Source organism: Panthera pardus, unplaced genomic scaffold (genome assembly GCF_024362965.1).
Source record: "Panthera pardus isolate Hobbes unplaced genomic scaffold, ASM2436296v1 HiC_scaffold_21, whole genome shotgun sequence".
Classification (NCBI taxonomy): Eukaryota; Metazoa; Chordata; class Mammalia; order Carnivora; family Felidae; genus Panthera; species Panthera pardus.
The window spans coordinates 64,783,813-64,808,241 of NW_026526777.1; the positions used below are offsets into that span (position 1 = coordinate 64,783,813).

Sequence of the window (24,429 nt, forward strand, 5' to 3'; positions counted from 1 at the left end):
CATCAAGGAAATGCAAATCAAAACCATAATGAACTCACTTCACACCAGTTAGAATGCCTATTATCAGAAGTGAGAGAGGATAAACAGCGACTGACACCACAGAAACACAAAGGATCATAAGAAAATACTGTGAAAAAGTATATGCCAACAAACTGGACAGCCTGGAAGAAATGGATAAATCTAAATAATCTTCCAAAGCTAAACAAGGAAGAAATAGAAAATCTGAGCAGACCAATTAAAAGTAACAAAATTGAATTGGTAATCAAAAAACTATCACAGAATAAAAGTCCAGGACCAGATGTATTCACATAATGAATTTTACCAGACATTTAAAGAAGAGTTAATATCTATTCCCCTCAAATTCTTCCTGAAAATTGGAGAAGGAAAGCTTCTAAATACATTCTATGAGGCCAACATTACCCTGATACCAAAAACAGACAATGACACCACAAAAAAATAAAACTACAGGCCAATATGCATGATGAACATAGATGGAAAATCCTCAACAAAATATTAGCAAACTGCATAAAACAATACATTGAAAGATCACTCGCCATGATCAAATGGGATTTATTCCCAGGATGCAAGCATGGTTCAATATCTGTAAGTCAATCAATGTCATAAATGACATCAAGAAAATGAGGGGGAAAATTATATGATCATCTCAGTAGATGCAGAAAAAGCATTTGACAAGATTCATGATAAAAATTTTCAACAAAATGGGATTAGAGGGAATATACCTCAATATAATAAAGGCCATATAGGAAAACCCCACAGCTAACATTATACTCAATGGTGAAAAACTGAAAGCTTTTCCTTTAAGGGCAGGAACAAGACAAGGTTATCCACTCTCACCACTTTTATTCAACCTAGTACTGGAAGTCCTAGCCACCCACAGCAATGAGACAAGAAAAAGAAACAAGATGCATGCATATTGCTAAAAAAAAGAAAAAAAAAGGGTGGGGGGCGCCTGGGTGACTCAGTCGGTTGAGCGTCTGACTTTGGCTCAGGTTATGATCTTGCTGTCCATGAGTTCGAGCCCCTCATCGGGCTCTGTGCTGACAGCTCAGAGCCTGGAGCCTGTTTCACATTCTGTCTCCCTCTCTCTGCCCCTCCCCCCACTCATGCTCGGTCTCTCTCTCTCTGTCAATAATAAATAAACACTAAAAACTTTTTTTAAAAAAGTTAAACTGTCACTATTTGCAGACCACATGATACTTTATAGAGAAAATCCTAAAGACTCTACCAAAAAGCTACTAGAAGTAATAAACCACTTCAGTAAAGTTACAGGATACAAAACTAATATGCAGAACTCTGTGCTATTTACTAACAACAAAGTAACGACTTTATTGTTAGTACTAACAGTAAAGTCCCAGAAAGAGAAATTTGAAAAACAACACCACTTTCAATTGCATCAAAAGTAATAAAGAACCTAGGAATAAACTTAACCAAAGAGGTGAAAGACGTGTACTCTGAAAACTATAAAACACTGATGAAAGAAATTGAAAATGACACAAACAAATGGAAAGATATTTAATTCTCATGGATTGGAAGAATTAATATTGTCAGAATATCCATATTATCCAAAGCAATCTGCAGATTCAGTGCAATCCCTATCAAAATACCAATAGCATTTTTCACGAAACTAGAACAAATAATACTAAAATTTGTATGGACCCACAGAAGACCCTGAATAGCCAAAGCAATCCTGAGAAAGAAGAGCAAAGCTGGAGGTATCACAGTTTCAGATTTCAAAATAATATTACAAATCTGTAGTAATCAAAATAGAATGATACTGGCAGAAAAATAAACACATAGATCAATGCAACAGGATAGAAAGCCCATAAATAAACCCACATTTCTATGATCAATTAATCTATGACAAAGGATGCTGGAATATACAATGGGGAAAAGATAGTCTTTTCAATAAATGGTGTTGGGAAAACCGGACAGCTTCATGTATAAGAATGAAACTGGACTACTTTTAGCAACATACAAAAAAAAAAAAAAAAGAAAAAAACTCAAAATGGATTAAAGACCTAAACACGAGACCTGAAACCATAAAAATCCTAGAAGAGAAAGCACACAGGCAGTAATTTCTGTGACATTGAGCATAGCAACAGTTTTCTAGATATGTCTCCTAAGGCAAGTAAGACAAAAACAAAAATAAACTATTCGTACTACATCAGAATAAAAAGCTTTTGCACAGCAAAGGAAACTATAGAAGTAAAAGACAACTACTAAATAGGAGAAGATGTTTGCAAATGATATACCTGATAAGGTGTTAATACCCAAAATATATAAAGAACTTATATGACTCAACCCCACCAAAACCCCAAAAACAAATAATGTGATTAAAAGTGGGCAGAGGGGTACCTGGGTGACTCAGTTGGGTGAGCATCTGACTTTTGATTTTGGCTCAGGTCATGATCCCAAGATTGTGGGATCAAGCCTCCCATTAGGCTCCATGCTGAGCGTGGAGCCTGCCTAAAACTCTCACTCTCTTCCTCTGCCCCTCTCCCCCACTTGCTCTCTTTCTCTTAAAAAAAAAAAAAGTATTAAAAAATGGGCAGAGAAGCTAAATAGACATTTTTCCAAGGAAGATGTGCAGATGGCCAACAGAGACATGAAAAGATGCTCAACAACACTCATCATCAGGGAACTGCAAATCAAAATCACAATGAGATATCACTTCACATCAGTTAGAATGGCTAAAATCAAGAAGACAAGAAACTAAGTATTAATAAGGATGTGGAGAAAAAGGAACCCTTTTGCACTGTTGATGGGAATATAAATTGACACAGCCACTGCAGAAGAGTATGGAGATTCATCAAAAAATTAAAAATAGAAATACCATATGATCCAATAATTCCACTACTGTTTACTCAAAGAAAATGAAAACACTAACTCAAAAAGGTATATGCCTCTCTGTGTTTATTACAGCATTGTTTACGGTAGCCAAGACATGAAGCAACCTAAGTATCCATCAATAGATGAATTGATAAAGACAATGTGATACGTACACACCCACAAACACACAAAATGGAGTTTTACACAGCTATAAAAAAGGATGAGATTGTGCCATTTGAGACAGCATGGATGGACCTAGAGGGTATAATGCTAAGTGAGGTAAATTAGACTGAGAAAGACAAATACCATATGACTCCACTCAAAATGGAATCTAAAACAAGTGAATAAGCAAATAGAGGTATTCTAGACATAATATTTCATCCATAAATATTTTAGTATGTATGTTAAAATGTTAAGATTCTTAAATTTTATTATTATTTTTACTTCCTTAAGTAATCTATACACCCACTGTGGGTATCAAACTCACGACTCTTGAGATCAAGAGTTGCATGCTCTAAGAGCGCCTGGGTGGCTCAGACAGCTGGGCGTCTGACTTCAGCTCAGGTCATGATCTCACCACTCATGAGTTTGAGCCCCGTGTCAGTCTCTGTGCTGACAGCTCAGAGCCTGGAGCCTGCTTTGGATTCTGTGTCTCCCTCTCTCTCTGCACCCACCCCCTCTCCTTCAAAAATAAATAAACATTTTTAAAAAGGCAACCCTAAAACTCTTTAAATACATACATACATACATACATACATACATACATACATACCATAGCCAAGGCAATTAGACAAGAAAATGAAATAAAGACATCCACATTGGAAAGGAAAAAAAATAAATTACCTCTATTTGCAGATGACATGATTAATATAAAAACCCCTAATGAATCCACTAAAAAATTATTAAAACTACTGAGTTTAGTAATTTCATATGGAAATTCACTTGGAATTTCACAGGGAAATTCAAGAAAAAAAGAATAGACAAGACATTTTTGAAAAAGAACAATGTTGGAAGACTCACAGTTCCTGACTTTAAAACTTAACTATAAAGCTGCAGCAATTGAGGGGTGCCTGGGTGGCTCAGTTGGTTGAGCATCTGACTCTTGGTTTTGGCTCAGGTCATGACCTCATGGTTCATGGGTTCGAGCCCCACATCTCTCTCTACACTGACAGAGCCTGCTTTTTTTCTTCTTTACTTATTCCACTTATAGTCTCTTAGTTTTTCTGCCTTTCTTCAATGCCTTTTTTTCAGTTTTTATTCACATATAATTTCCCACCAGTAACTTTTAATTTAATCTTCATTTCCCTTATCATCATCTATTTCATGTGCTGGTTTAGTCAACTCTTATTTCTATTTGTGTTTCATTTTCTGTTCCTAGCTTATGAATTTACTTTATTTCAATTCCAGTACAGTGTTATATTTCAGTTTCAGGTGTACAACATAGTGATTCACCTACTCAATGAATTTATAACTCAAGATTTTTCTTTCTCATCACCAAATGCTTGTTTGATATTTAATTCAGTTAAATATCAGTTTGCAGTTTTCTTCTGCTTTTTGTTTGTTTGTTTTTTTAAGGGAATTTAATGAACTGAAATGTTTTTATTTTTACTTTCTATTCTCCTATAGTAGCTTTTTATAGGTAAAGTCTGATTATATCTTTGAATTTTATGGACAGTTTGGCAGCCTAAGTTGGTTTGAAACATTCCTAGATAAACTTCTCTCATTGTAGCAAAGTGCAGTTTCTTTAACTGATGGCTTTTTGTTGGTAGTGTTGCATTTTCTTGGTTGTTTGGTTTGGTTTTTTGACTCACCTGATCCTAAACTTCCCCTCTTGATTCTTCCCTTCACCACTTACTCTCCGAAGGGTGTTTCCCTTTCCTGTATCTTCTCTCCTGAAGTGACACCTTTCTGAGGGTCTCACGTGCTTTTAATTCCTGTCCTCATAGTTCTGTGGTCTCCCAGGAGGTTTTCTCCTATTATATTTTTGCACCTAGGGAGTGCTTTCTCTCTCTGTGGGTGACTTGAATTCAATCGTAACCTTTTGTTTCCTGTCTTTTCCCTGCAGTGTTTCAGAAGCCCCCTCACTCTCTGCAATGGATTATGATAGGAGCTTGAGTGAGAGCTCTGCTGAAGATAGTTGGTTTTGCTACTTACAGATCTACTTGACATTTATAGTATGCTTTGTCTTCTTGCTTTGCTGTAATGTAGACTTTTCTGGGTTTTATTTGTTGATCTGTGTGTTTTTTTGGAAATGTGCGGAGAGAGTCAAACTTATGTGGCCACCATTACCTGGGCTAACCATAATCCCCCCCACCCCTCATGTTTTGATATACTGTCAGATTACAGGAATTAGCAACTATATCCTTTTTTTATACCCACCATGCAGAGACATGGTTCGGCAAAAACTTCTCATGTAATACTTAGCCTCAGTCCTTGTGCTGATGTCTCCGCAGTCATTTTGATGGCCTGAAGCTCTTCTTCTAGCAGAGTCTTGAGGAAGGGCTCATAAGAGTAATATTACCTGAATTACTTTATGGTCATAAGAGCTTATTTATGGATTTGATATCTAAAAGTTGGTGTATCTGGATATAAAAATTATTGGCTTCTGTTTTATTTCTGTTACTTTGTTTTCTCTGACATAAAGTGTTGCTTCCAAAACATCTGGTGAAAATATGATTTGCTTTCCTTTATGAATAATATGTATGTTGGTTGTTGTTCTGGTTGTTCTTGTTGTTTTGGTCACAATCCCCAAACTGTTTCTTTTTAACCCCAGTGCTTTTATTAATATAGCTCCTGGTTGTTTTTATTTTTTAAATCATTCGTAATTGTTTTTCATAGATATGAGCTGTGCCTTTTTAATATGTTGTTTCAAGTTATTTTATTTCACATATTACTCTTGACTTAGAGTTAGTGTTGATGTTACTGTTATGTTCCAAACATCTTGGTTTTCTTCTTCAGGATCTCCCAACTATACATACATTGGATTTTCTTTGCCTATCTTTTATATTTGCCACTTATTCTTGAATTACTTTTTATCTCTTTTGTTCTTAAAAAGCTGTTCATCTCAAGGCCTTATCTATTGCTTATTCACAGTTGTGTTTTTTCTAAACACATTTGGTTTATTTCTGAAATGACTTTTTCTTTTATTTCTATATTTTTCCTGAGTTCTAGCTTATTTATGAATTTCAAATTCTGATTTATACTTTTCTTTCATAACTTCTATCATTTCCTTATTTATTTTGCCTCATTTTGAAATAGTAGATGTATCAGCCAGTGTTCTCACAGAGAAACAGAACCATTTTAGAATTTATACATACTTATGTTAAGAGATTTATTTTAGGGAACTGGCTCCTGTGACTGTGGGAACTTGCAACTCTGAAATCTTTAGGTCAGGCCAGCAAGCTGGAAATTTAGTCAAGAGTTAATGCTACAGTGTTGAAGCAGAATTTCTTCTCCAGGAAACCTCCATTTTTTTCTGAAGGTTTCCAACTGATGGAAGAGGCCCCATCCACATTATTAAAGGCATTCTCTTTTACTTAAAGTCAACTGACTATAGATATAAGCCACATCTATAAAATATCTTCACAGATAAACCTAGGTTTGATTAAATAACTGTGTACTGTAATCTAGCCAAGTTGATACATAAGGCTAACACTCATATTAAGTTATAGCGTTCATTTATACATTGTGTATGTTCTTACAATTATTCTGCCTCATATTTTCTTTTTCGTGTAATAACTATGTGAAATTAGACTGTGATCCTTTTTCTGTTGCTTTTTTTTTTTTTTTTTACATGAACTTAATTTTCCTGATCTTTAAGGAGGGTGGGTCAAAATAACTTTTCTAACTTCATGGCTGTAGAGTTACCTCTTCTGTTGTTTTGTAAAGTATCCAAAAAATGAGGCTAATACTTTCTGAGATCTCCAGCTTCTATTTCCCTCTCTCATTTATCTGTAGCTTCTCTTTCCTTTGTCTTTATTGTCCCTTTCCAACTCTATTGGGATTCTTTTCCCTGTATTTTTCATTACAGATCCTTGTCCTAGAAGGTATCTTTGGGTCCTTGGTTTAGGGTTCGTAGGTCCTAGCTTCTCATGCTCTTTCAGACATTATCATGGACTTCATGGACTTACTTAAAAATGGAAAGTGCAACAACCCCTCTGGTTAGAGTTGCTGTCCTCGAAATGTCCTGCCGTGGTTTCCACTGAATACCTATCACTGATTTAGGTGGTTCTTCCCTTCTAAGGTCTACCATATTTGCTTTCTTTTGCTTCCTTATGCTCATACATGTGAGTCTGGTTGTTTTAGCTGGTTTGTTCTAACCCACTTATATTTGGGGATTTTGACGGATACTTTGTCACCAAGTTTTATTGTTGGCATTGTCCAGTGTTGTTTGTTTTATTGGTACCATCCTAATTGTTCTCTCTCTGCTTATAAGGAAATTTGGGTAGATTGAAAAACTACATCACCACTAACCCTTCACAATTTGTTTTCTTTTTTAAACTCTTCTTTTTCCCTCTTTTTAAATAGCCTTCCTTCTACTATTTTGGGTTTTCTCTGTTGTTATTTTATTAACATCTTCTACTGAAAACAGAGTTTATTCACTTTCAACCTACCTTATTTCTTTTGTATATATTGAAGGATATAAATTTCATTTGAGGAGTTATTTTTACTATATGCTACATTTTGATAACATTGAATGTTTTATTGTTTATTTATACATATTTTGTAATTTCCTTTGTGATTCCTCCTTTACTCCATGAATCACTCAGAAGTAAAGTTTGGGCTTTCTATTTTAAGAATTATATGTATCCTAAGATTTTCTTCTATCTTTATGAGAAATTCTAATTTTATTTCATTAATATCAAAAGCATAGTATGTGTGATAACAATTCTTTGAGATTGGCTAAGACTAATTTTGTAAATAAGGTCAATTTTGATTAAATGTTCTATGTAAGATTGGAAAGAATATGTTTTATATTGGTAAATTTTAGGAAGTGTGTGTGTGTGTGTGTGTGTGTGTGTGTGTGTATCTTTTACAGGTTTATCTGTAGTTTGAGAAAAGTGTATCAAAAATATACCACAGTATTTGTGACTTTTAAATTTTTTCCTAGTAATTCTATCAAATTTTGCTTTATATAATCTACAGGTTTAAGGCAATCTCTATCAAATGCCAACGCCATTTTTCACAAAACTAGAACAAATAATACTAAAATTTGTATAGAACTACAAAAGACCCCAAGTAGCCAAAGTGATGTTGAGAAAGAACAAAACTGGAGGTATTACAATCCCAGATATCAAGCTACACTACAAAGCTGTAGTAATCAAAACAGTATGGTACTGGCACAAAAATAGACATAAAGATCAATGGAACAGAATAGAAAAGCCAGGAATAAACCAATTAATCTATGACAAAGGAGGCAAGATTATACAGTGGGGAAAAGGTAGTGTCTTCAACAAATGGTGCTGGGAAAACTGGGCAGCAACATGCAGAAGAATGAAATGGGACCACTTTCTTATACCACATATAAAAATAAGCTCATAATGGATTAGAGACCTAAATGTGGGACCTAAAACCATAAAAATTCTAGAAGAGATCACAGGCAGTAATGTCTCTGACATCAGCCACAGCAACATTTTTCTAGATATGTCTCCTAAGGTAAGGAAAACAAAAGCAAAAATAAACTATGGGAACTCTATCAGAATACAAAGCCTTTGCACAGCACAGAAAACAATCAACAAAACAAAAAGACAACCTACTAAATGAGAGAAGATATTTGCAAAAGATATATCTGATAAGGGGTTAATATCCAAAACATATAAAGAGCTTATGCAACTCAATACACACACACACACACACACACACACACACACACACACACACACACACACAATCCAATCTAAAAATGGGCAGAAGACCTGAATAGACTTTTTTTCCAAAGACCTACAGATGGCCAACAGAGATGTGAAAAGATGTTCAACATCACTCATCATCAGGGAAATGCAAATCAAAACCATGATGAGCTATCACCTCACACCTGTCAGAATGGCTAAAATAAAAAACACAACAAACAACAAAGATGGGTGAGAATGTATAGAAATAGGAACCCTTGTGTACTGTTGGTGGGAATGCAAACTGGTTCAGCCACTATGGAAAAGAGTATGGAGATACTTTAAAAAATTAAAAACAGAAATACCATATGATCCAATAATTCTACTACTGGGTATTTATCCAAAGAAAATGAAAACACTAATTCAAAAAGATGTATGCATCCCTTTGTTTATTGAAGCGTTATTTACAACAGCTAAGATACAGAAGCAACCTAAGTTCTCTATCAATAGATCAATGGATAATGAAGATTGCTTATCAGTAGATGAATGGATAAGGAATACACACACACACACGCACACACAAACACACACACACACACACACAGGAATATTACACAGTCATACAAAAGGATGAGATCATGCCATTTGAAACAACATGGGTGGGCCTAGAAGGTATGTTAAAGTGAAATAAGTCAGATTGAGAAATAAGTCATAGGATTTCAGTCATATGTAGAATCTCAAGAAACAATGACAGCAACAACAAAAAATAAACAAAACACAGAATCAGACCTATAAATACATAAGACAAAATTATGGTTGCCAGAGGGAAGGTTGGCAGGCTGGGCAAAATGAGTACAGGGGAGTGGGAGATACAGGCTTCTAGTTATGAAATGAATGAGTCAGAGGAATGAGACACAGCATAAGGACTTTGTCAATGATATTGTAATAGCAGTATATGGAGACAGATGGTGGCTACACTTGTGGTGAACGGAGCATTAATGTAAGAACTTGTGGAATTGCTATGCTGTATACCTGAAACTAATGTAACATTGTGTGTCAACTAAAATTTAAACATTTTTTTCTTTACGTATTTCAGGGTTAGGTTATATCTTCTGGTGATTTTTTTCTCTTTTTTCTTATACACTGTCACTGATCCTATCACTTCAAACTTATGACGTAGTTGGTATCATAATCCCCTTTTTACAAGCAAAGACACTGATACACTCTTTGCACACATATATCTACATGAAATGTGTACACATTATAAAACTGTTACTCTAAAGGTGAAATGATGTCCCAACGCTGGCTGAAGTAGACCAATGTTGAGACTGAGACTGATGATATTAGGATGTGGATCAGTATCCTTCAAAAGAGGAAAGAAAGAACTTATAAATGAAAGAATGTGAAGCAGAAAAAAAAAGAAATAAGGAAAATGTGACTGATGAAAGTGATAGTGACAGTCAGTGATCCATGAATAGTAGGACCTCAGAATTCACCATGCCTTGTTTTTAAGTGTAGGATCTTGTCTCATCCATTTTTCTTTATCCTCGGAATCTGCTGGAGTACAATCACCTGCCAGACACTTGAGAGATGATGATGATTATTATTATTATTATTATTTTACTACAAAAATTTTAATGCCTATTTATTTTTTAGAGAGAGGGACAGAATTGAGTAGGGGAGGGGCAGAGAGAGAGGGAGACACAGAATCTGAAGCAGAATCCAAGCTCGGAGCTGTCAGCACAGAGCCCAATGCGGGGCTCAAACCCACAAGCTGTGAGATCCTGACCTGAACCAATGTCAGATGCTTAACTGACTGAGCCACCCAGGTGCCCCTATTATTAATATTTTAAGTGTTTATTTATTTTTTAGGGAGAGAGAGCAGGGGAGGGGCAGAGAGAAAGGGGGACAGAGAATCCCAAGCAGGCTCTGCGCTGACAGCAGAGATCCCAATGCGGGGCTGTAACTCACAAACCACAAGACCATGACCTAAGCCGAAGCTAGCCCCTCAACCAACTGAGCCACCCAGGTGCGCTGATTATTTTTGAAGTAAAATAAGAATCTTATAGGGTTCTTTTATTAATTTATTTTCAAGTTAGTTAACATACAGTGTAGACTTGGCTTCAGGAGTAAAACCCAGTGATTCATCTTTTACGTATGACACCCAGTGTTCATCCCGAAAAGTGCCCTCCTTAATGCCCGTCACCCATTTAATCCACCCCCAACCCCCACTCCAGCAACCCTCAGATGGTTCTCTGTATTCAAGAGTGTCTTATGGTTTGCTTCCCTTTATGTTTATCTTATTTTTCCTTCCCTTCCCCTATGTTCATCTGTTGAGTTTTTCAAATTCCACGAGTGAAATCATATGATATCTGTCTTTCTCTGACTTAATTTGCTTAGCTAATACCCTCTAGTTCCATCCACATTGTTGCAAATGGCAGGATTTCATTCTTTCTCATTGTCAGGCAGTATTCCATTCTTCATCCATTCATCAGTTGATGAACATTTGGGCTCTTTGCATAATTTGGTTATTGTTGTTGATAGCACTGCTATAAACATTGGGTGCATGTACCCCTTCGAATCAGCACTCCTGTATCCTTTGGATAAATTCTGGTAGTGCAATTGCTGGTTCTATTTTTTAATTTTTTGAGGAACCTCCATACTGTATTCCAGAGTGGATGCACTGGGTCGCATTCCCACCAACAGTGCAAAAGGGTTCCCCTTTCTCCGCATCCTTGTTGTTTCGTGAGTTGTTAATTTTGGCCACTTTTACTGATGTGAGGTGGTATCTCACTGTGGTTTTGATTTGTATTTCCCTGATGATGAGGGATGTTGAACATCTTTTCACCCCTTTGCTGTGCAGAAGCTTTTTATCTTGATGAGGTCCCAATAGTTCACTTTTGCTTTTATTTCCCTTGCCTCCCGAGACATGTCAAGTGAGAAGTTGCTGTGGCTGAGATCAAAGAGGTTGGTGCCTGTTTTCTCCTGTGGGATTTTGATGGTTTCCTGTCTCACATTTAGGTCTTTTATCCACTTTGAATTTATTTTTGTGTATGGTGTAAGAAAGTGATTTAGTTTCATTCACCTTCATGTTGTTGTCCAGTTCTCCCAGCACCATTTGCTAAAGATAGTGTCTTTCTCCATTGGATACTCTTTCCTGCTTTGTAGAAGATTAGTTGGCCATACATTTGAGGGTCCATTTCTGAGCTCTCTATTCTATTCCACTGACCTATATGTCTGTTTTTGTGCCAATACCATACTGTCTTGATGATTACAGCTTTGTAATACATCTTGAAGTCCAGGGTTGTGATGCCTCCAGCTTTGGTTTTCTTTCTCAACATTACTCGGACTATTAAGGGTCTTTTGTGGTTCCACACAAATTTTAGGATTGTTTGTTCTAGCTCTGAGAAGAATGCCGGTGCAATTTTGATTGGGATTGCATTGAATGTATAGATTGCTTTGGGTAGTATCAGCATTTTAACAATATTTGTTTTTCCAACCCATGAGCACAGAATGTTTTTCCATTTCTTTGTGTCTTCTTCAGTTTCTTTCATAGCTTTCTGTGGTTTTCAGCATACAGATCTTTTACTTCTTTGGTTAGGTTTATTCCTAGATATTTTATGGGTTTTAGTGCAATTATAAATGGGATTGATTCCTTGATATCTCTTTCTATTGCTCCATTATCAGTGTATAGAAATGCAACCAATTCCTGTACATTGATTTTATATCCTGAGATTTTGGCGAATTCCTATATCAGCTCCAGCAGTTTTTTGGTGGAGTCTTTCAGATTTTCCAGGTAGAGTACCATGTCATCTGCAAAGAGTGAAAGTTTGACTTCTTCTTTGCCAATTTGGATGACTTTTATCTCGTTTTGTCACCTGATTGCTGAGGCTAGGACTTCCAACACTATGTTGAACAATAGTGGCAAGAGTGGACATCCCTCTCATATTTCTGATCTTCGGGGGAAAGCTCTCAGGTTTCCTCCACTGAAGATTATATTAGCTGTGGGCCTTTCATATGTGGCTTTTATAATGTTAAGGTATGTTTCTTCTATCCCGACTTTCTTGAGGGTTTTTATCAAGAAACGATGCTGTATTTTGTCAAATGCTTTTTCTGCATCTGTTGACAGGATCATATGGTTCTTATCTTTTCTTCTATTAATGTGGTCTATCATGTTGACTGATTTGTGAATATTGAACCAGCCCTGTAGCCCAGGAATGAATCCCACTTGATTGTGGTGAATAATTCTTTTAATGTACTGTTGAATTCAGTTTGCTAGTATTTGTTGAGAATTTTTGCATCCAGGTTCATCAGGGATACTGGCCTGTGATTCTCCTTTTTAGTGGAGTCGGTCTGTTTTGGGAATCGAGGTAATGCTGGCTTCATAGAATGAGTCTGGAAGCTTTCCTTCCATTTCTATTTGTTAGAACAGTTTGAGAAGAATGGGTATTAATTCTGCCTTAATTGTCTGGTAGAATTCTCCTGGGAAGCCATTCTGGCCAGGAATCATTTTGGGGGAGATTTTTGATAACCGATTCAATTTCTTTGCTGGTTATGGGTCTGTTCAAATTTTCTATTTCTTCCCATTTGAGTCTTGGTAGTGTGTGAGGGTCTAGGAATTTGTCCATTTCTTCTAGATTTTCCAGCTTATTGGCACATAATTTTTCATAGTATTGTCTTCTAATTGTTTGTATTTCTGTGGTGTTGGTTGTGATCTTTCCTCTTTCATTCATGATTTCATCTATTTCGGTCCCCTCTCTTTTCTTTTGAGAAGTCTGGCTAGAGGTTTATCATTTTTGTTTATTCTTTCAAAAAACATTCATTGATCTGTTCTACTGTTTGTTTGTTTTTTTTTTTTTTTTGTTTTGACTCTACATTGTTTATTTCTGCTCTAATCTTTATTATTTCCCCTCTTCTGCTGGCTTTGGGCTTTATTTGTTGCTCCTTTTCTAGCTTCTTTAAGTGTAAGGTTAGGTTGTGTATGTGGGACCTTTCTTGCTTCTTGAGATAGTCTTGAATTGCAATGTATTTTACTTTTAGGACTGTCTTTGCTGCATCCTAAAGGATTTGGACTGTCATATTTTCATTTTCATTTGCTTCCATGTATTTTTAAATTTCTTCTTTAATTTCCTAGTTAGCCCCTTCATTCTTAATTAGGATGTTCTTTAACCTCCATGTATTTGGAGGCTTTCCAAAATTTTTTCCTGTGGTTGATCTCAAGTTTCATAGCATTGTGATCTGAAAATATGCATGGTATGATCTCAATCTTTTTGTACCTATTTGAGGGCATTTTCTGACCCAGTATGTGATCTGTTTTGGAGAATGTTCTATGTGTACTCGAGAAGAATGTGTATTCTGCTGCTTAAGATGAAATGTTCTGAATATATCTGTTAAGCCCATTTGGTCCTATGTGTCACTCAGAGCCATTGTTTCCTTATTGATTTTCTGCCTAGATGATCTGTTCCATTGTTGTAAGTGGAGTATTAAAGTCTCGTGCAATTATGGTATTATTACCCAAAAGTTTGCTTATGTTTGTGATTAACTGATTTATGTATTTGGGTGTTTCACATTGGGGGCATAAATATTTACAATTGTTAGCTCTTCTTGATGGATAGACCCCTTAATTATGGTATAATGTTTCTTCATCTCTTGTTACAGTGTTTGTTTTAAAATCTAGTTTGTTTGATATAAGTATGGCTACTCTGGCTTTCTTTTGACATCTGTTTGCATGACTGCTGTTTCCTCACCCCCTCACTTTCAAACTTCAGGTGTCCTCTGGTCTAAAATGAGTCTCTGGTAGGCAGAATATAGATGGATCTTGGTTTTTTATCCATTCTGATACCCTGTGTTTTCTGATTGGGGCATTTAGTCCATTTACATTCCAAGTGATTATCGAAAGATATGGATTTAGTGCCATTGTGCTATCTGTAGATTGCATGTTTGTTGTGATGTCTCTGGTTCTTTGTAGTCTTTGCTGCTTTCCACTCACAGAGTCCCCTTTAGGATCTCTTACAGGGCTAGTTTAGTGGTCACAAACTCCTTTAGTTTTTGTTTGTCTGGGAAAGTCTTTATTTCTCCTTCTGTTCTGAATGACAGCCTTGCTGGATAAAGGATTCTTGACTACATATTTTTCCTATTCACTCCCTTCTGGCCTGCCAAGGTTCAGTAGACAGGTCTGCTACCAACCTTATGTGTATTACCTTGTAAGCTAAGGACGTTTTGTCCCTGGCTGCTTTCAGAATTCTCTCTTTATCTTTGTATTTTGCCAGTTTCACTATGCTACGTCGTGGTGTTGACCTGTTTTTGTTGATTTTGAAGGGAGTTCTCTGTGCCTCTGGGACATGGATGCCTGTTTCCTTCCCCAGATTAGGGAAGTTCTCAGCTATAATTTGTTCAAATAAACCTTCCGCCCCTTTCTCTTGCTTTTCTTCTTCTGGAACGCCTATGTGATGGATACTGTTTCATTTCACAATCATTTAGCTCTCGCATTCTCCCCTCGTGATCTAGTAATTTCCTTTCCCTCTTTTTTTTCAGCATCATTTTCCATAATTTTATCTTCCCTTTCACCTACTCTTTCCTCTGCTTCTTCCATCCTTGCTGTCACTGTATCTAGTTTATTTTGCATTTCATTTATAGCATTTCTTAATTCATCATGCCTAGTCCTTAGGTCTTTGATCTCTGCAGCAATAGATTCTCTGTTGTCTTCTATGCTTTCTTCAAGCCCATCTATTAGTCCTATGACTATTATTTTAAATTCTTGTTCAGATATATTGTTAATATCTGTTTTGAGCAATTCTCTAGCTGTGATTTCTTCCCAAATTTTGTTTTGGGGAAGAATTCTTCTGTTTCATCATTTTGGCTAATTTCTGTCTTTTGCATGTTTTAGTAGCTTGTTATGTGTCTGCACCTGTAAGTACTACTATATTAAAAAGGGGTCATTCACTGTTGAGGGCCTGGCACTTCAGGAAGTGTTTTTGGTGTATGTTGCATGCACTCTATTGTGTTTTGGCTGCTCTATCCCACTGGTCAGTCCTCTGTAGAGGTCCTCCTTGCTTGTAGTGCTGGAGTGTTTGGACCTTCCACCAGGTGGGCTTTGATTTGTTTGTTGAAGTAACTGTGGAAAAAAGGAAAGAGGTAGGGGGGAGGCCTGATCCCATAAAAAAAGAAAAATGAAAGGGGAGAAAAGAAGACCAAACAGAGAATCAAAAAACTATAAGGCTTAAATCCAGAGAAAAAGAAAGGAAAATAAAGGAGAAGAGATAGAAAAGATATAAAAAGAATAAAGTAAAAATGCCTGAACAGACTATATATATATTAAGAATTGACCACAAACAATTCAGAAGCTATGAGCCTTATTCCAATATAAAAAAAGTAGAGGGTAAAAAGAAAAAGAGAAGAGAAGAAAAAAAAAGAAAAGAGAAACGAAAAAGACAACCAGACAGGCAAACAACAACAATAACAACAGCAACAAACAGTTGTCTGTTGGTGCCAGGGACAGGTGGCTGTGCTGGTCTGGAGGAGAGGCTGGCTGCATTGGCTCAGTGTCAGTCTTGTTCCAGTAGGTGTGCAGTTACCAGGGGCAGGGTTTGGTGTAAGTGTCCCGCCTCCACTGGGGGCCGCTGTGCTTCTCTCTGAAGCCCCACTGTGTTGGTGATGGGGAGAAAACTGGCGACACCCCAATCTCTCCTTCCCACGCCAGGTTGTCTCAAACCCCTGTTCAGGCAGCCCTCACAGGATAGCGAGGGCATTCAGCTTGACCTGTTCCTCACGGTTCTCCAGCACCTTCTAGGTGCCCAGTTGGGATTCAAAACCCAATGTCTTAAAGGACCCCCCACACAGCATGGATCCTGTTCTGATGTACAGCCACTCCACTCTGCTGATAAAAGGCTGATAAAACACTGGGTGCCTGGGTGGCTCAGTCAGTTGGGCTTCTGACTTCGGCTCAGGTCATGGTCTTCCAGTTCTTGGGCTTGAGCCCACATTGGGCTCTCTCCTGTCAGCACAGACCCGGCTTCGGATCCTCTGTCCCCGCCCCCCCGCCCCTCCCCTGCTTGTGCTCTCTCTGTCTCAAAATAAATAAATAAACTAAAAAAAAAAAAGGCCTTTGGCTGGCACCTGCAGGGTCTTTGTCATTGGGGAGGCAATAAACCCTTTTCCCAAAGTACTCTGGAAAGGGGACTGTTTTCCAGTATCCCCCAGAGATCCGTGTACCAGGCTATGCGCTCCAGGGGGAGGTTCCTCCTCCACAGGAGCACCCAGCGGCTCCTGGCTTAGCTTCGGAGAAAGTCGGCGAAAGTCGTGCACTTTTGAAACCTCCGAGTTTCAGCTCCTAAGGCTGTTTGCAAAATAGAAACTGGCACTCTCTGTATTTCTCATTCCCCCATCTGTGGTCTGGAGAGGTTTTCCTTTTGTGCCAACTGAGTACTGACTTTTACAACCCCTCTCTCTTTCACTCCCTTTTGTCTCTGCACAGAAAGGGTTCCCTCCCTTCCATGCCTCTGCCATTTTCTCTCCACCACTCCATATACATGCACCTCCATCCCACCACGCTGCCTCTCTCTGCCCCCGGAGGTTCTTCTGGCACTCTGCAGATCCATTTCTTGGGTGGTCCAAGTGATCTCTCCTCAATACAGCTGTGTTTGAGGGACCAGGGCAATCCCAGTCCCCCTACTTCCCTGTCGTCTCAACTCCACAAAGAAGCTTAGAGTTTTTAAGGGAGACTACTGAAGTGTCTTGGAAAAGCTACATTGCCTTTCCTTTGTCGTATTACTTTGTACAATTTTAAAGCAATAAAATGTTTAGTCATTCTTTCTTTCAATGATAAGGACACAGAAAATTCAACCCTGCCTCTGAATACTGAGGTAAAAATTCTGGGGCAGACTTTTTGTTTGAACTATTGTACCTTCTTTTTTAGATTACGTTAGAGTATGAAGGAACATCATTTCTTGAGTGGAGTGTGCCAGGAACTTGTTCAGTGAAAAATAAAAGGTAAGATTTTTGCTGCTGATGTCAATATAATGTGTGTATTTACCCATAAAAAAGTATTCATATAGTGCAGACAGTCAGATTTAAGGTGGTGATTGAATGTAAATTTCTTCCCATTAAATAGATGTGAGAAGAAAGACAAGATCTCTTTGAAAATAGGATATGGGGTGCCTGGGTGATTCAGTCTGTTAAGCATCCAACTTCGGCTCAGGTCATGATCTCAAGGTTCATGGGTTTGAGCCCCGCACTGGGCTCTGTGCTGACAGCTCAGAGCCTGGAGCCTGCTTCGGATTCTGTGTCTCCCTCTTTCTCTGCTCAACCTCTCTCTCTCTCTCTCTCTCTCTCTCTCCCTCTGTCTCTTTCGCTGTCTCTCAAAAATGAATAAACATTAAAAAAATTTTTTTAAAGAAAATAGTATAAAAGTAAAATATGCTGTATGTTTTATTTTTCTTATTAGCATACAATTAATGTTTTTAGGCTTAAAAAGTAGGGAATTTTTCCTAACCTTGTATGCTTATTTATCTTTCTGTTCTTTTTAAATACTAGCTCACCGAGGACAGAGCTGCGTTGTTCTTCTCCTGGTGTTCAGACTATAAGACCAATTGTTGTGGGCCCAGTAAGTTGATTTTAATGATAACTTATTAAATCTTGAGTAATTATCTCTGTTACACTTTATTTCCCATATTTTGAGCTTTCAACCTAATTTAATCTGTTTTAAATAGTATGTGTTAATCATAGATAAGAGGTATTTTTAAATTATTATCAATAGGGCATTAACTTCCAGATATATCTCATAGAAAATGATGTTATGAAATGGTATGTGATTTTACCTTAGCCTTTTTGTCAATAAGTATGTGAAAGCCTCAGTTACCACCTTCCTGGTAACAATACTCCCCAATGAGTGGGTCTCACATCATATACTTTTATAACAATTCCCGGGATTAAAAGCCATTTCTAGCAAGTTTGTTTTTACTATATTTTCTTCAATTCGAGAAAGCATTTGCGAATACAAATACGTAAGAATGATGTTGAATCCTCTCTGGGTTACAAAAAAAAAAAGAAAAAGTTAAGCATCAAAAACATCAACTCTCTACTAATTAGTAACAGGTACCGGCCAGGCATTCGTAGCTGATATTCCCACGCAAGTGTGTCTAAAGCCACTGCCATAGAGACTGCGTGTGACAAAATTTGACTATATTTTGGGGCTTATGCCTTCTTCTTGATTTCTAATCTTTATTTTCAGAGAACAAGTAGAGTGATGCAGGAGAGGCCAAATGAATATTAATTCATTTTTCAAAACTCGTAGATTGAAAAGTATTTCAACTTGAGGTTTTTGAGTTTATGAATATTTACCAGTTTCATGGACACAATTCTGAGGAAGTAAAGGCTTACTCCTTTTCCTTTTGTTGTGTGTGAGAAGCCCAAATGTGCAATGTTACATACACACAAATACATGCATAGAGAAGAGTATCTTTGTCGTTTACGGATAGTGCCATCAGATCTTATAACCTTCAAGGATGTACACGTGACTTTAGAAATACATTCAAAAACACTCAGATATAACAATCCAAAATGTCTCCAGGCATTGCCAGTGCACCCTGGTGAGCAAAATCATCTCTGATTCAGAACCATCATGGAAGAAAATGAATTGAATTGCATTTCAGTGAGTAAGACTGTCCAGGAAAACTCACTATTTTCCTTTATACACTCACAGAGAACATTCTGTTACCACATGAAGTCTAAGGGGTTGGTTTCCATACTGACTAATTCTCTGATACCAGCTGACTGTCTTACAATTCTAAGTTCTGGCATTTTCTACATGGAGGTAACTTCCCATCCACAAGGTGAAGGGCTCAGTCCCACAAGCCCGCTCCGCTTCGGATGTCAACTGCAAGTACCAGTTTGTCACGTGTACTCGTGACTGACTGTCCATAAATCCAGGTTCCCGCAACCTTCTCCTCAGGGTCAATAATTTGCTAGAAGAGCTTGCAGGACGCAGGGAAATGCATTTATCAGTTATAATAAAAGATATGATAAAGGATACAGATGAACAGCCAGAGAAGAGCCACATAAGGCAAAGTCTGGAAGGGCCCTGCGCACAGGAGCTTCTGACCCCACGGAGCTGGGTTGTGTCACCCTGCCAGCACATGGACATGTTTACCAACCTGATTTTTATGGGGCTTCATCGCATAGGCATGATCGATCATTAACTCATTTTCTAGTCCTTCCCCCCCCTCCAAAGGGTGGGAGGTTGAGGTAAAAGTTCCAAGCTTCTAATCATGGCTTGGGCTTTCTAGTGACCAGTTCCCATCCTGGATCCCACCCCGAGTCGCCTCATTAGAACAAAAGGGATTGAGGATCTCTGTGTCAGACCCTCCCATCATTCAGGAGATTATAAGAGTTGTAGGAGCTCTGCATCAGGAACTGCGGTCAAAGACCAAAGATTAGCAGGAACTGGGTGCAAAGACCAATACATAACAAATTTGTCACTCATGATAGTGAATTTGTAATTACAGAGAATAGCTACAGAATTGAACTAGTATTACATGAATATTTGTTAGTTCTATTCCAAAATTTGTTCATTATACTTCCTCTCATCTTAGATCACTAATTTAGTGCCTCTGTGACTTTTCTGCCTGTATCCAAATTTGTATTTAAAGCTACCTTAATTTCCTTTTAGGATTCAGAAGAAGAACGCAATTTGTCTGTGCAAAGTTCTCATATCTGCTTCCTGTGGTATTATAGAGTTATGTAAGTGAGGCAATGTTGAATACAAAGATAATTAATGCTTTTTAAGAATAATTAGATTTAACTTTTAATTAACCACAGATGGATTATCTACATTATACTTTTCACATAAGCTTGCACTCACCGATCAAGATATCCTCAAATAAAATGCCAAACTAATATTGGGAAACAAACAATAAAAATAACAATAGCAACCACTATTTGAACATATATTTCTAATGTTCGTACTTGATGTAAATTATCTCTCTCACTTTTTATAACAAACAGAAATGCAGGTATTGTTATCTTTATTTTATAAATGAGGACATATAAGCTTGGGTAGGTTAAATAACTCAGATAATAATACACAGCTACTAATAACTGGCATTGGGATTTGACGCTGGTTTTTCAGACTACAGGGCTCTTTTAATTCCATTATATACATAGTTTCTCCAACCCATATTAACATGAGAGTGAATGAAAATAACTAAAAAGAGAAAACTGGCACAGGAGAAAATAATTAACTGCATTAGAAAATCATCTGATAAGTTAAAACCATCAATGAATCAGAATATTTTTCAGTGCAACAGTCAAGGCAATACCCTAAGCCCTGAATAGGATACAGGGAACTGCCTTATGTGGCCCCTGCTCCCCAGAGGACTCAACAGCCTCGCATTTCATTGGCCACAGGGATTACTTGAGGACTGACACATGACCCAGGCAGTCGCCGGCAGAATACTCGTGTCTTCTGTAAAGCGGAAGTGGTTGTTGCCGATAGTTGTCTTGGTTCACGGGGTCCCTTAGAAGTCAGATGGTTCTGCAGTGTACATGAAATTTTTGGACTAGAAGCCCTGATAACTAGATTTTAGCAAGCCCTTCAAGGAGTGCACGTTCCATTCCTCTCAGAAATACTGCCACCTTCCCAGACTCTTACCAAGAAGCAAGGATGGAGTCTCTGCTACTCCTGAACCTGACAGGGTTCTGTCCTAGTTGCGGATTTCAGATATGCCAATCACCAGCTTTCTCCTGTGGGTTTGAAACCAACTGAGAAACAGACAAAGGCTAATTTGGAGATAAAAATTCCCTGTACAGCAGAATTGGAGAACAGAACCTTCCTCTCTGGCCACATGGGTTATTTTCTGCTTCCTCCAAGCAGAGACCAGGGGGGCCATCAGAGAAGGCAATCTGCCAAAAAAAGCATTGAAAAAGCATTGATAGTCAGTTTCACGAGTTTCCAATCTCACTCACACACACTGAGCCCCAAGAGCTAGTGACGGATATGGCCTTCCATACTGCTCTGATCTGGTCATGAATCATGAAAACAAAATCGGAAGAAGCAGCACCTATCTAGGGGGGGCAGTTAAGCCCAAAGAGACAGCTCAGTGGGAGCTAAGTGTTTTTCTGTTATGTAAGTGGTAAAAATGTACACAATTTATCACCTGTAAAAATACCATTTAAAGAATAAAATGAAACTAATACTCATGTATTCATCACACAAGTCAAGGAAGAGAACATTACCAGTACCGTAGAATCTGCTACTTAGAAATGCAGAATCTGGGGCCTCATTCCAGACCTCCTAGATCGTTACCTGCATTTGAACAAGATCCTGTAGTCATTGTATGTACGTTATTGTTTAGCAAATCCCATTCTGATGCACACGAACAAAAGTTTCTCTAGGATATAGACCTAAAAGTACAATTGGCTAAAAGTAGGATATGCATTTGTTCAAGTTGACTAGGTAATGCCTAAATGCCTCTTGAAAAGATCGTTCAAATCTACGTCTACACCAGCAGTGGACTACGTCTACACCAGCAGCCCATGAATGTTCCCATTGTGCTACTTCCTCACCAATGCTCAGTATTATCTGACTTTAATTTTACAATCTAGTAGATGTGAAATTATGTCACTGTGCTTTTTATTTGCATTTCCCTAATTACTATTGAGCATATTTTCATTTATTCATGAAGAATTTTTCTTCCCTTTCTGCTAAATGAGGATTTTTACCCATTTTTGAGTTATTTTTGTTTCAGAATAACTTATAAGATTTCATTCTAATGACTAGGACATTATTTATATATTTCAATATGTATATATATTGAAAGGATTTATCCCAGTTTATGCAACTTTTCACTTATGATCTCTATTGATAACAGAGGTCCTTGCTATTATAGATGAATTTTCCAGCTCTTACCTTAATTGGTTTGTGCGTTTTTAAATCAATTTAAGAAATCTTTTCCTCCAAGTTCATAAAAATAGCCTCCTATGTTGTTTCCTGAAAGGTCCACATAGTTTTGACTTCCACAGTTAGGTCCTTAATCCATCTGGAGTTAGTTTTTGTATATACTTGGAGATAGGGATCCAATTTTATTTTTTCCATGTGAATAATTAATCTTATCAGACCCATTTATTGAATAATGTACTTACCTGTAGTGCCTGCTTTATCATACATCGATTTTACATGTATGCATGTGTTTCTTCCCAGCTGGCTCTACTGTTCAGCTGATCTGTTTGTCTGCTTAATAAACACTACATTATCTTTATTACTATAATTTCATATTTCAATTCTTGTTGAGTGACAGTGCAAATCCCTGGCCCACTCTGACCCCAAATCTTGTTCTTCTTCATGAGTCTCTTAGCTTTGTCTATTTTTCCTCTGGCCTATTTTTCCTCTCTATGAAATTTTAGAATTGGTTTGTCAAATTCCACAAAAACTCTAGTAGGGATTCCTATCTTAAATATTTAAATCAATATTTAAATCAATTTGGAGAGTTTCAGCTCAAGAATAGTACATAACCTTCCATTTATTTAGGTCTTTTTATATGTCTGCCAAAAAATTTTGCAATTTTTCATAAAAGTGCCTGGAAATTTTTATTAGACTTATTCCTAGATGCTTTATATTTTGGTCTCTATTACACTCAATTTTTTAAAGCTACATTTTCTGTATTTTCTAACCAGAGCTTCTTGCTGTATAGAACACAATTTACTTCTGAATATTGATTTTTGTATTCAACAATCTTGCTAAATTCTTATATTAATTCTAACGATTTACTTATATATTCTCTTGGAGTTTTTACAAATCCTATCACCTGCAAATACTGATGGTTTTCTTTATCCCTTTCCAAATAAGTATGGCTTTTCTTTCTTTTATTCTGACTGCTTTGCTAGAATATTCAAACACAATGTTTCCTAGAAGGGTGAAAGCAGGCCTCCTTGTCTTATTCCTGATTTTAAAAGGGAGGCTCTCATTTCACTAATTTTGCAGAATATTTATTACAAATTATGAGTTAACCTTTACCCAGTTGAGGAACTTCCCTTTTATTCCAAGTTGGTGGTGAATTTTGCATATGAATCAGTGTTGAAATTCGTTTAAAGTTTTTCTACTTGCACTTCAGAGTTCATATGGTTTTTCTGTTTTACTATGTTAATGATGAAAAATAGTTATTAATGTTTCTATATTAAACTAACCTTGTATTTCTGGAATAAGCCAACTATTCCAGATTCCAACTACTCCAGAATTCTTGATGAATTCTCTTTCATTTACATTGATGAATTTTCTTTGTTAATACTGTGTTCAGATTTTTTTGGTGTGAATTTCATGAGTGAGTTTGGCCTGTGGTCTTACTCCCCTTGTGCTATCATTTTCTGCATTTGGTATCGGGATTGTGCTAGACTCATCAGGAAAGTTAGGAGTGGTCATTCTTTTCTATTCTGAGAGATTTCGTGTAACATTGGAAGTATATGTTCCTTAAGTATTTGATGGAAGCTTGCACAGAAGTTTACTTGGGTCTGGATTTTGTGTGTGTGTGTGTGGTGCGGGGGGAGATTTCCTAAGTGTTAATTCCATTTTTTAATGGTTATAGTGCTATTTTGGAATTACAATTCTTGTAAAATCCATTTCTATAAGTAGTACTTTTCCAGAAATTTATCCATGTCTTCAGTTAGCCATCTTAATATCAACTTTAATATCATAAAGTTGTCTGTAATATCCTCTTATGAGATTTAGTCTCTGAGGTGGTTGTAGTTACACTTCTGTTTTAAC

The 24,429-nt window shown here is 37.2% G+C and overlaps 1 protein-coding gene across 4 annotated transcripts in view; it reads left to right on the top strand.

Moving 5' to 3' along the window:
* CATSPERE (catsper channel auxiliary subunit epsilon) overlaps window positions 1-24,429 on the top strand; it is a 196,099-nt gene that overhangs the window by 10,545 nt on the left and 161,125 nt on the right. For all 4 annotated transcript variants that reach the window (XR_008424703.1, XM_053909407.1, XM_053909406.1 and 1 more), the window contains 3 exons: window positions 17,593-17,666; window positions 18,210-18,279; window positions 20,344-20,414. Coding sequence is in view for 3 of the 4 variants with exons in the window: in XM_053909407.1 (XP_053765382.1) it covers window positions 17,593-17,666; window positions 18,210-18,279; window positions 20,344-20,414 (215 nt within the window). In the remaining variant the exon portion in view is untranslated. The remainder of the gene's footprint in view (window positions 1-17,592; window positions 17,667-18,209; window positions 18,280-20,343; window positions 20,415-24,429) is intronic.